At 46.3% G+C, this 12,963-nt stretch overlaps 1 protein-coding gene across 2 annotated transcripts in view; it reads left to right on the top strand.

The window, feature by feature from the left end:
* ACVR2B (activin A receptor type 2B) overlaps positions 1-12,963 on the top strand; it is a 413,701-nt gene that overhangs the window by 206,443 nt on the left and 194,295 nt on the right. For both annotated transcript variants that reach the window (XM_086941456.1, XM_086941457.1), the window contains exon 4: positions 2,042-2,196. In XM_086941456.1, coding sequence (XP_086797582.1) covers positions 2,042-2,196 — 155 coding nt within the window. The remainder of the gene's footprint in view (positions 1-2,041; positions 2,197-12,963) is intronic.

Genomic DNA, 12,963 nt, shown 5'->3' with positions numbered 1-12,963 from the left:
TTTTTATTAAGCTTCCTGTGGCCTTTCTCAATTGTGCTTCCTGACTGTGTTTGATATATATATATATATATATATATATATATATATATATATATATATATATACACACACACACACATATACATGGCGGCATTGGCAAAAATAAAATCATGCACTAAAGAAAAACCTGGGTCTACGCTTGTCTGTTCGAGTTTTGGATCTGAAGTAAAGAACGGCGTAGGGGCAAAAAGTACACTTTGCCTTCTCATTTAGAACAAGGTGATTGATTCATTTGTACGCATTGCCCACCTATTCACTTGAACATGCAGGGGACCCCTCCAAACACCTCTTGCTGTCACTGCACTGAGATGCCTATGAGAGCTCTGCAGAAACAGCACGACTAGCCCCAAGGGGTCGCGAAGTGGAGAGCAGAAACGCCCCTTACTATGGAGTGGACAAACCCCACCAGAGTCCATTTACTCTTCCCTTCTGAAATGCCCTAATTCATGGCCAAGTGGTTGATACAGCTGAGTGTTAAGTGCCGCACTTTGCACAGATTAAGGATGTGGTGATTGTGCGATGCCTAAATGCCAAGCTCTTGTGCGTGAGGTAGGACCTCAATAATTGCCAAATGTGTACTAAGGAAAACCAACGGTGGTGTGGAGTGCAAAAAAACTATGGATTTAGACCCAGATCTCTGTACTGGGGTGAATGTATGACATTGTTCTGCATTCTGTCATCAACTGTTATTTTTGCAAATGTGTACTAAGGGCCTACCTGGCAGCCACTACCACCGTCTGCGAGCATCCGATGATGAAGTAGACCTCCACGAAATCCCTTCAGCAAAGACACACATACTGTTATGATATTGACTCAACAATCTTAGATAAGGCGATTCCTCTCAGAATCGAAGCTTGCTGCTGTTGGTGAGAGGCAGCCACTCTGTCCCTGCAGCGCTAACTGCGGCAGGGAAGCGAGACGTGATGAGAGCAACACTTGACAATCTTGCAAGCACTGTAGAGACCGGGAGAATCCACCCCCTCATCTGAGATGGCTTCTGCGTCAGTTGGCGTGCTAGCCATCGTATATTAAACTTAGCTGAAACAGCTGTGAGGCAGTGTTATTTCCTCAGCTTTTGCAGATTGTAAGTGTAAAGTGGAAACGTTACGTTGATATCAGTGAAATGTCTTGGGCTTATCTACACTTGACAGTAGCCCAACCAACGGTTCGCTAATGAATAAAGGAAATGGAAAGGCAGCAGAAGGGGCTGACCCAGAGCCCACACTTAGTGCACTTTTGTGATGTTTTTAGAGATTTGAAGACTTGAGCTCTGAGTTTTCCGAAAGCAAACCAAAAAAGAATTGTTGTTGGGAACTGGGCCCTTATGGTCAAAAGATCCATTGCCCCTTTGTTATCGGCGTCATGTCGTGCCGTTTCACAGCAATTCCACGCCACTGCCATCACTCGCCCTTTTTACCAGGAGAACAGTCTTCGGATGAGCTCAGTCTGTCAGACCTCGGCTGCGCTGGGTCTTGGGGCCATATCCCACTCCCTGAAAGGCACTGGTGCGTTTTCTGGCTCCCTGAGATCCGCATGTTATGCAGACAGTAGCATAACGCAAAATGATGGGGCCCCACTGCAGAATGTCCGAATCTCCCAGATATTGACTTTAGGTCGAATGGGGCCCCTTCGAAGTTTTGGAGACCCCCGCCATGGCCCTGGTTAAATTAGAATAGTCCATAATTTAAGTTAGTAGTGAAGCAATGTGCCAATGTTCCTTTAAATTGGTTTCCAGTGGCATAGTTTCCTGTCAAGCACATTGTCGCGTTTGGCTTTAAGGATTTAGCGTGTATCGAAGCAGTTGGAATATTCCTATGGTTGGTAGAAAAATGCCACAGTTTGGGTTGCAGCGGGCCGGTAATACCTTCGGATTTGAAATTATTGTTGATCATTGAGTATGTGGAGCAGTGCGTAAAGTTTCGTTTAACAAATACATTTTACAGGTTTAAATTTGTTATGTTTTATCTTGTACTCACCTCTTGTATTTTCATCAAATGTTCAGAAACGTTTGGACCAAAGCCTCAAGCTGCCCCGTCCATTCTTAACATCCTGGTGTATTCGTTGCTGCCCATCACTGGCCTTTCAATGACGATCCTACTGGCCTTCTGGATGTACCGCCACCGCAAACCGCCCTATGGGCACGTGGACATCAACGAGGTGAGTCACAATGGCCGCTTCCAAGAAATGGCCACGGGATGTGAACGAGTCGTGTGTCTGACCTTGGAGATTTGGTGGCAAATGACTCGTGCCCCTGAAAACAACCATCCCCAGGGATAATCCTAGCAAAATATATGAAATCGTTATTTTTCAATTCCTTTTAAAGCTGCCTTAGTACAACAGAATAGGTAGGAGCAGAGATATTTGCACGCTACATATTCCTTTACAGACGATAATTACCATTGCCAGTTTTGTTGTACTTTCTTGGTTTTATACTGACACCTAGTGGGTGGGAGTAGGAAAGCATATGAAATTATAAATTGATGCAACACAAAACAATGGTGCTAAAAATGCAATATCTTTAATTATTCTTACACATCAAGTATTTGCACAATTTTTTCATTAACGTGTCTGAATTGTAGAGGGCCAGTTATTTTTCCCGAAAATGAGCCTTTTACATCTTCTGTTGATTTTAGCATACCTGAAACAATGTTGGCGCTCTCTTCACTTAAAGGGCAGGCTTACCTATTAGGAAAATATAAACAAAATAACCTACTTTCGCTACAATAAGTCCCTAAAGTAAGAGCTCAATCTAAAGACTGTTGTAATGGGTAATCCTCACGCGGGTCCCTGATTGGCAGGTGGAAGGTCAAAATGTTTGAGATGGAGCCCTTTTAATCCATGGCTCGTTTTTCATGGCGATGTTTAGTAGCTACTGTGCAAATTCTATAACTTCCGTTTTGCCGATCACATTATTAGCAGATAAACATGTATTGTATTGTAATTGCATTTATATAGCACTTACTACCCCTGACGAGGCGTCGAAACGCTTTTTCGGCGGGTAGCACGCTACTCCGGTACCCATAAAGGATTAGTGTTGAATTATTTATTTATTTTAAAAGTTTTATACAGCGCGGACAAGATCTTTGCAGATATCAAAGCGCTTTACATAGAGGGATACATGATGGGGCGTACTCATACCAATAAATCAATAAATCAAAACAGTACAAATAGGTTACATGGAGGGGTACATGATGGGGGCGTAATCATACAAATAAATCAATAAATCAAAACAGTACAAATAGGTTACATAGAGGGGTATATGAGGGGGCATAGTCAGATACATCAATAAATCAAACAGTACAACTAGGTTACATACGGGGTATGTGAGGGAGACTACTCATACAAGTAGGCAAAGGGGTCAAGCAGGTAGAAGCATGTAGTACAGTGTTAACAGAGTTCTAGATACTAGTTCAAGTGTATTTAGCCATGAGGATAGCTTTTACTTCTTTTTTAAAGAGTGTAGTGGATGGGATAAGCCTGCTTTCTGAAGGGAGAGAGTTCCAGATCCTAGGTGCCATTCCAGAGAAGGAGCGCTTATATGTTTTTTCCTTCCGGAATCTTTGCGGTTTCAGCAGAAGATTGTTTGTGCCTCTAGTGTTTCTGGTTCCGCCAGATATTGTCAATTTCTGGGCGAGGTAACCGGGTGATTTAAGGTGAACCGCCTTGTGTGTCATGCAGGCGATTTTCAGGTGTATTCTGGCTTCAAATGGCAGCCAATTCAGGGCTCTCAGGTCAGGGGTAATGTGGGAGTGCTTTTTAGACCCAGTGATGAGTCTCGCTGCAGCGTTTAGGGAGGCTCTTAGTGGTGCGGTTGTGGTTAGGGGGAGTCAGACTAGTGCGGTGCTGCCGTATTCAATTCGGGGGATGACTATAGCTTGTACTGCGGTTTGGAAGTCTTTGGCTGGGAGGAAGGGTTTAAGTTTTCTCAGAGTATTGATCTGGAAGTTCGCTCCCTTAGTTGCCTTGCTGATGTGTTGCTGCATGTTGAGATTGGTGTCAAGTGTAATGCCTAAAGATTTTGCTGAGTCCACGATGGTGGGTTGGACATTGAGTGCAGTTAGGTGTTTAAGCCAGGTTTGAGCAGTGGAGCTCTTAGCTGGAGGTGAGATCAGAAGGAACTCTGTTTTCAGGGCATTGAGTTTGAGGTGATTATCGGCAAGCCAGGATTGGGTGCATCTGATTGTTGCGTTCAGGAGCAGGATGTCATTGGGAGATTGTAATTTGAGATAAAGTTGGGTGTCATCGGCGTACATGTGAAAGTGTACATTGGATGCTTGTAGCAAGGTGGTGAGTGGTTCCATGACTAGGTTGAACAGAGTTGGGGATAAAGAGGAGCCCTGGGGGACTCCTAGCGTTACAGGTATTGGCGAGGACATCAGGTTGTTGCTCTTGAATTTCTGCGTCCTGTTGTGAAGAAAGGAAGTGAACCACTTGAGAACAGTTCCAGATAAACCCATTCTTGTGTTTAGGAGTTCTAGCAGATTCTCATGTTTAACGGTGTCGAATGCTGAAGAGAGATCAAGAAGGATGAGGAGGCAAGTGTCGTTTTGGTCTAGCATTTGAAGTGCGTCGTCAATTATGTGCGTCATGGCCGTTTCAGTACTGTGTCCCGCTCGGAAGCCTGACTGGTGCGGGTTGAGGAGATCAAATTGCTCAATGTGCTTAGTCAATTGTAGTTGTGCGGATTTTTCTAGTAGTTTGGCGAGGGTGGGAATATTGGTGATGGGTCGGTAGTTGTTGAGGTCAGAGGGGTCGGCTGTGGGCTTTTTTAGTAGAGGTGTGACTTGACCAACTTTGAGGGAGTCAGGGATGCTTCCTTGTTGGAGAGAGCTGTTGACAATTTTAGTCCAGAGAGGGAGAAGCAAAGGGGTAAAGTCTTTTACTGCGGAAGCAGGCAAGGGGTCCGTGAGGTGATTGGATGGTTTCAGGGTGTTGAGCAGTTTACCAATTTCTTCTTCCGAGTATGTGCCAAAGGTTGACCATGTAGCATTGTTTTTTGGTTCAGCGGTTGCTGGGCACTGGGGTTTGGAATGGAGGCTTGCATCAATAAGGAGATCGCTTTTTATGTTGTCAGTTTTTTGGATAAAGAAAGCAGCGAAGTCTTCACAGGAGGGTGCTTTACTCGCAGTGTTAAGTGGTTGGGGTTGTTCCTTGGATTGTGATCTGATAAGCTCAAATAGTTTTCTCGGTCTGTTTTTTGCCTGGTCGAGCTGGAGGCTGAAGAAGTCTGATTTTGTACGTTTTATTTTCCTGAAGTAGGCGTTTCTCTTTTTCTTCAGGTCTTTTAGGTGCATTGCAGAGGGAGCTGCTCTCCAGATACGTTCAGCCATTCGCATGTTTAGTCTATCCTCATTGAGACTCCCGTCGTACCATGGGTTGGAGATTTTAGTAGTGACTCTTTTCAGCTGCATAGGTGCAGCCTCATTAATTATTGTGGTCATAGCATTGAGATAGTGGTCAGTCAGGGTTTGAACGTCCGTATCGTCTGTCGGTGGAAGTAGGAGATTGCGCCTGTTGGGGGGCAAAGAGCCTGGGTTGAGTTTTTTCATGTCTCTTTTCCAAACTTTCGGTTTAAGGAATTGAGTCGGGTTGACTTTAACTTTTTCATTGATGAAGAATGTGATAATATGGTGATCTGACCAGTCACAGGGTTGGATGGACTCGAGTAGGATAGAGTCCTCTTTGGAGATGATCAGGTCAAGGATAGAGCCTTTCTCGTGGGTCGGGCTGTTGCATATTTGGGTGAGGTTAAGGGCGTCGAGGAAATTTTTAAGACTATTTACCACCGCGTCATTACGATCTTTCCAGTGGAGGTTAAAGTCCCCAAGGTATATTTGGGTGAGCTGCCGCCCGGAATTGGTTGAGATCATATCCATGATTTGTTGGGAAAAGGTGAAGTTGTCCCTGGGAGGGTGGTAAATGCTGTGAAGAGAGCATATCGGTTTGCCCTCACTGATAATGTCGAGGCAGATGTATTCACAGGAAGTTGGAGATGGTAGTGAGGCGGAGTTGGCTCTCCGAACAGAGATGTTGTTCCTGTAAATGCATGCGATTCCACCCCCCAGTTGGCCTGATCTGTCGAGCCTGATAATGTGGTAGTTGGGGGGGGGGGGGGAACTAGAATGTCCATTATAGGTGTAGAAGATTCAGTTAGCCAGGTTTCAGTCAGTATGATTATGTCGAGGTCCCGCGATAAGAGGAGCTCTGCAATGGCGGCGGCATGTTTCGAGGCCGATCTACAATTGAGGAGGGTGCATTTGAGACGGGGTGTGCTGGGGGTGGTGGGTGGTTCAAGAGCGAGGGGGACTCTTCTGAGGTTATTGGGGATGGAGGATCTGCTGTTTAGTGTGGGGGAGTCTAAGGGGATTTGAGTGTATCGAGGGAATGGTGAGGTGTGGGGTGGTTGTGTCATTTTGGGATGCTGGGTCATAGGAGCGGAGAAGGGTGAGTGTGTCGAGATCAGAAGTAGGGTTGTGGGTACGACGAGGACGGTTGTTGCGATTGCGAGCTGGCATTGAGGTCCGGTTGGGGGAGAGTTGAGTGGGAGAGTTAATTGGGAGGGCGGAGGACAAGATGGGTTGGGAGGTGAAGTTGTGTGCGGGGTTGCAGGGACGGCGAGGGGGCCGAGGGCAGAAGTTGCGACTATGAACAGGTATTGACGCCCGGTGTAGGGTGTGGGTGTCGGCCGTAGGGGAAGTGGCCAATTTGGGCGGGTGTGTGAGGGTGTCTGCTGTGGGGGGAGTGGCCAGTTTGGGGGGGGGGCGTGGGGGTGGGTAAGGGGTGTATGGGGTGTATGGAGAGTAGTTTTTTGATGATGTGTATGTCTTCTTTGATCTGGAAGAGAGTGGCCATGATGTTGTCCATCGTGGGGAAGGTGGAGGGGGTGTTGTCCATCGTGAGGTAGGTGGAGGGGGAGGGGGTGGGGTTGGGGGTGGTAGTCAAAGGTGAATGACTGACCAGGGAATTCACGTGCTGATGGGAGGGTGGGCTGGTGTTCGAACGGGTTGCGTTGTGTTAGTGTACCGGGTGATGTTAGGGGGGAGAGAAGTTTTGGGCGGGAGAGGAGTGGATGAGGTAGTTAGGAGGTTGGCGGTCTGGGTGAGGGCATTGATGGTAGGCGGGCGGATCAAGGTGTAGTCTGGGAGACTGATAGTGGTGGTGGGGGTACCGGTCGGGTAGTGGGGGCTGAGAGTAGGAGGGGAGATGAGATTGGAGGTGGCCCTGTTGTGGGGAGGGGGAGTTAGATTGAGAGAGGATGTGTGTTCTGCGTGGTTAGGTCGAGGGTAAAGGGGGCTGAGTATAGGGGGGGGATAATGAGGGGGATTTATAAATAGGGGTGTTGTTCTGGTGTTGAACTAGGTTAGGTGTGTTGTGGGAGGGAGCTGTGCTGTCTGGGGTGAGCGGGGTGTTAAAGCCATCTGTAGGTGTGTGAGTAGTGTTGATGAAGAGTGTGGATGCCCGTGAGTTGGTAGAAGGGGTGGGGGTGTGGGTGGTGTATGAGGGGGAGCAATCTGTGTCAGTGTTTGAGGCGCGTGAGTCACCTGCCCGGTGCTGAACTGGGATAGAGGAGTTGCGGGTGGGAGATGGGGGGTCCGGGGTAATAGGTGTGTCCCTAATTGAGATGTTGTTCCGCGAGTTGGAGAGGTGCTCTTTAGAGTCTGGAACAAGTTGTCTAGTAGTTCCAGGTTCCTGTCTGTGGATTGAGATAGGACAATCCCGTTATTGTAGATAGTGATGGTGGCTCTGCCTGGAAAGAGTTGGGATGGCGTGATGGAAAGAGTTAGGCTGTGAGAGGATTTCTTGGTGGAAGAGACGGTGAGTAGGGTGTGGAACGCCTTTTGCCATTGAGCTCTGCGTGTGGTGTGGAAGATGATATCAGTGTTCAGGGATCCATTGACCGGTGAGAAGTAGGTGTCCGCAAAGGGTGTTTCATGTTGTGACCTAAGGAAGTTGTATAGTGAAACATGCTAGTACATTTTAAGTGGTGGATAGGTTAGTCAGTTATTTGGATTTTGAATGATAGTAGAAGGATAGAGGAGGACAAAGGGTTATTTATTTATTTATTTAAAAAAAATATTTTTATTCAAAATTTTAACAACATTTATTCCCTCCCACCCCCGCACAGAACAATTTAAAACATACGTAAATAATGGGCAGAATATATACACAATTCACCATATATACATATACAAGAAAATATTAAGAAGAGATGACCATATGTTTCATGGGCTAAAAAGTATTCAAAAAGAAAAACCCCAAAACGTAACTAATGCAAAATGAGAAAAACACCCCAAAAAAGGGATGACCAATTTTACCCCTTCCGCTATAACTCTGATCTCTCAGTTCTGAATTTCCACTCTGCAATCGGTTTCCATATACGCAGCCCTAGTATTCTTCTCTTTTTCCCTTTTCTAGCATATATCTCCTTTTCCAAATAATGAATATGTAGCAATCTTGCCATCCAATGCTGCATAGTAGGTGGGGATCTATCACGCCAGGCAGAAGCTATACACAATCGCAGCACCGCCATAGCCACAAACAGGAAATATTCATACTGCAGTTGTATTGTGCCCCCCCCAACTCCTAATAAAATCACCTCTGCTGTTAGTTTTACTCTGCAGTTTAGTGTTCTATCCAAAAAGACTTCAATAGCTCCCAACAAGGGACTCCGGTTAGGGCACTCCGCGAATATATGTACCACATCTCCATCTGTACTGTCACATTGTGGGCATGTAATCCCCTGCGTACCCCCCCACTGTGCAATTCTAGCTGGCCTGTAGTACAACCTATACAGTGTTTTGTAATGTTGGGCTTGTAAGGCTGCCGAACATAGTATCCCTAGTCCTAGCCGTAGTGATTTTTCAAAAGACCCCTGTAATTAGCCCTACCTTATTCATCCATTTCAGTTTGAATTTTCCTACGTCATCCTCTCTATTCGCTATGAGTTCCGCATATATCCTTTTAATCGTACAGCCATATCCCTCCTCAATAATTCTCAGTATTGTATTATCCTCAAACCCTCGCAATCCTCCTGTCTTACTAGCAAAAAAACTTCTCGCCTGCAAGTACTTGAAAAATCTCCTTGAGCTAATACCAAATTCTTGTTGTATTTCTGAAAATTGGCACACCCCCGTCGATCCTATCAGGTCTCCCACTTTTTTCACTCCCAGCCGGTTCCAATCCTTGAATGTTGAATCCGCAAAGATCTCTTGCTGTAGCGTAGGGTTATTGTCTAATCTAGTGTACGGGTTGAACCTCCCCAGTCCAGCACTTTTTTTGAATCTCGTTCTCGTAAAATAGCTTGGTTCCGTATACTTCAAAAGAACGTTCTGGATCTCTTCCCCGAAAACCAAACCATATATAGCTATTGAACCCAATTGTGCCTCCGCGTCCATCTCTGCCCCCCGTGAGACCTGTCATTTGCTGTAGTGCTGCCGCCCAGTAGTATAATCTCAAATCTGGTAACGCCCATCCCCCCCTCTCCCTTGGTAGTGACATAAACCTTATCGCTCTCCTTGTTTATGTTTGTTTGTTTTTGAGATTTTTATTGCGCACGAATACCCTAGGGTGTCTCGGCGCATGCAGAACTTCCTAATAACAGAAGGCATCTAAAGGGATCACTGGTTGAATAACCAAGTCTTCAAGAGCTTGCGGAACATGATGAGAGTAGGGCAAGTTTTTATAGCCAATGGGAGGGAGTTCCACAGCCTGGGGGTTGCTACCAAGAAGCACCTGTCTCCCCATGTGGTGGTTCTGGTGTGTGGCACCGGGAGCATGTGTGTGGAGGCTGATCGTAAAGATCTTTTGGGAACATAGATTTGGAAGGTGTCCTTCAGGAACCTAGGTCCTGAGTCATGAATGGCTTTATAGGCGATGCAAAGAGCCTTGAACTTTATCCGACTCTTTACTCTCAGCCAGTGTAGGTGGTATATGGCTGCGGAAGTGGGGTGACGAGTTGGAACGCCGAGCAGTATTCTAGCTGCCGCGTTCTGCACTGATTGCAGCTTGGATATAACCTGCTCCTGAGCATTGAGGAAAAGGGCATTGCCGTAGTCCATTTTTGAGAAGACAAGCGTGGTGATTAAGGTTTTTCCTGCAGTTGAGGGGAGATACGGCAGTAACTTCTTGAGTTTCCTCAACATATAGAAAGAGGATGCCGCCACAGCGTTGACATGATGCTTAAAAGACAGTTTATCATCGAACATGATGCCGAGATTCCTGACCTTGGTTACTGGTGGGGGGGGGGGGGGCGGGCATATCACTGGGCCACCAGGTCGCAGACCACTCAGGAGAGAGCCTGCCGAAGGTCAGCACCTCGGTCTTATCCGAGTTCAATTTTAAACTGTTATCCGCCATCCAAGAGCTGATGGCCATCATCCCTTCCTGGAATCTAGCGGCGACTGCGGGACCATCTTTTTGAACTGCCAGCACCAGTTGGGTGTCATCGGCATAGGTGGTTAGCCGCAGCCCATGAGCTTTTATAACCCTCGCCAAGTCTGCCACATATATATTGAATAATGTGGGGCTTAGTGAGGATCCCTGAGGGACCCCGCAAGGAAGAGTGAAAGTGGGCGAGTAGAAATTGCCCAGTTTCACCGCTTGAGTTCGGTTGACCAGAAACGAGGCAATGAGATCTTTTGCGCGATGAGTTACCCCCATGGATGCGACACGGTCGACCAGGATGGAGTGGTCGACCGTGTCGAAGGCGGCGGACAGATCAAGGAGCACCAGGACCGCCGCCCCCCCCGATCCATGATGGCCCTGATCTCATTGGAAGCCTTTATCAAGGCCGTTTCTGTGCCATGATATTTCCCGAACCCGAACTGAGTATCATCTAGAAGATCGTGATGGTCAATGAACTCAGATAGTTGCAGGTTCATAACCGACTCAAATATTTTGGCCGGGAAAGGTAGGCAAGCAGTAGGCCTATAGCTGGCCGAGTCAGTGGGGTTAGAGACGGCTTTTTCAATAGCGTATTAATAACTGCCTTTTTCCAGACTTCTGTATAAATGCCTGTTTGGAAGATGGAATTGCAAAGGTCCGTTAAAGGTTACCCTGTGACCAAACAAACCGGTTAATCATATGCTCTCTTGTGCTAAACCATATACAATTAAAAAACAAAGGGATCGTTCTAAATAAATATAGAAATGTTGGCAGTAAATTAATTTTTATATAGTTTACCCTGCCTACAATTGACATGTGCAGATTGTGTATCCTATCCAGATCTTTCTTTGCTTTGTTTATTATTGGACTTATGTTAATTTCTACCAACCTGTCCAGATCTGCTGTGACAACCACACCTAAATAAACCTCCTTAGTGCTCACCCATGAGTCTGTGCAGACTGCATAACCGTTCTTTATAATCTGTGTCTTAGCCCTGTTCAGTGCATATCCTGCCACTCGTCCAAACTGTGCTGCCTCCTGCTCTATTGCCCTAATGGCCTCGGTGGGTGATGGTGTGATGACCGCGATGTCATCCGCATAAGCCAGAACTTTAATGGGGCCCATTTTTGTGTCCAGTGATTGAATTAGATTATTTTGCTCCAACTTTAAAATCAGTGGGTCTATAGACATTGCAAAAAGAAGAGGGGAGCCCGGACACCCTTGCTGAGTCCCCCTAGTGATTGCAAAAGGAGCCGTGCGTCCAGCATTTACCCTGACACATGCAGTCGGAACCTTATATAACAACTGAATTGCTGTCATAAACCCTGCCCCAACCCCGCTTCTTCTTAGTACGACCCACAGAAATTCCCAAGCTACACGATCAAATGCCTTTTCGGCGTCTAGCATCAAGGCTGCCATTGGATTCCCCAGTACCCCTTGTACATCAAATAAGGTAATCATCTTCCTAATGTGTTGCGTGGTCCCCCTGTGTGGTATGAACCCATGCTGATTTTTACTAACCAAGCTCCCTATTACCTTGGAAAGTCTTACGGCTAGAGTTTTTGAAAAGATTTTTAAGTCTGAGTTGATAAGTGTTATTGGGCGGTATGACCCTGGCTCCGTTGGGGGTTTCCCTTTTTTTAGAATTAAAATAATATCCGCCCCTGCCCAACTGGCTGGGATGGATAATCCTATCTGTGCCTCTCTGATCGTTCTTACTAGGTCCGCTTTAATAGACTTGAAGAAGACTATATAAAATTCCCCTGGGATTAGATCTGGTCCCGCTGCCTTGCCTGATAGTAAGCTCAGCATAGCCTCCATAATTTCCTCTGCTCCTAGAGGAACATCCAAAGCCAACCTGTCTTCCTCCTGTATTACTTTACAGGGTATGTCCCGCAGATACCTTTGGATGTCTAAATGAACTCTATCTTGATCTTCCATATACAGCTTACAATAAAAATCCCTAAAAACTTCCATAACTCCTCCCGTATCTGTAATCAAATTGCCATTGCTGTCCTTTAGTTCTTTAATTGCCCCTTTAGCCGCCCTCTGTCTAGTTCTTGTTGCTAGTTTGCGGCCTACCTTCTCGCTATATTCGTAACATTTCTCCCTTTGTACAGTAAATATTTTGGCAGCCTTTACTGCTATACTTTCCTCTGCCGCTGCTTTGGCCATCATAACTTCCAGAAGTCGTTGCTCCACCTCGAGCCCTCCCAATGTGGCTTGCTCTAGCCTCTGCTCCGCTTCCATCAGAGCATTACTTAGTTGATCCGTCCTAGCCTTCTCTTTGTTTTGTTTCGAAATACTAAAGCTAAGTGTCTCACCCAGCACCCCCGCCTTAAAAGCGTCCCAGTCATTCCCTACAGTTGTGCTCCCCCTATTAATGTCCCAAAACCCCTTTATCCATGAATGCATGTGATTAAGATATTCCTAGTCTGCCAGAATCTCCCTTTCAAATGTCCACAATCTCGCCTGCCTCTTAATCCCGCCGCCCATTATTGTTAAGATCAATGGGTTGTGATCTGACAGGATACGTGGTAG

The sequence above is a fragment of the Lissotriton vulgaris genome, chromosome 10, assembly GCF_964263255.1.
Source record: "Lissotriton vulgaris chromosome 10, aLisVul1.2, whole genome shotgun sequence".
NCBI lineage: Eukaryota > Metazoa > Chordata > Amphibia > Caudata > Salamandridae > Lissotriton > Lissotriton vulgaris.
Note: the sequence above shows the minus strand (reverse complement) of the source record. Positions and strands in the feature narration are given on the sequence as shown.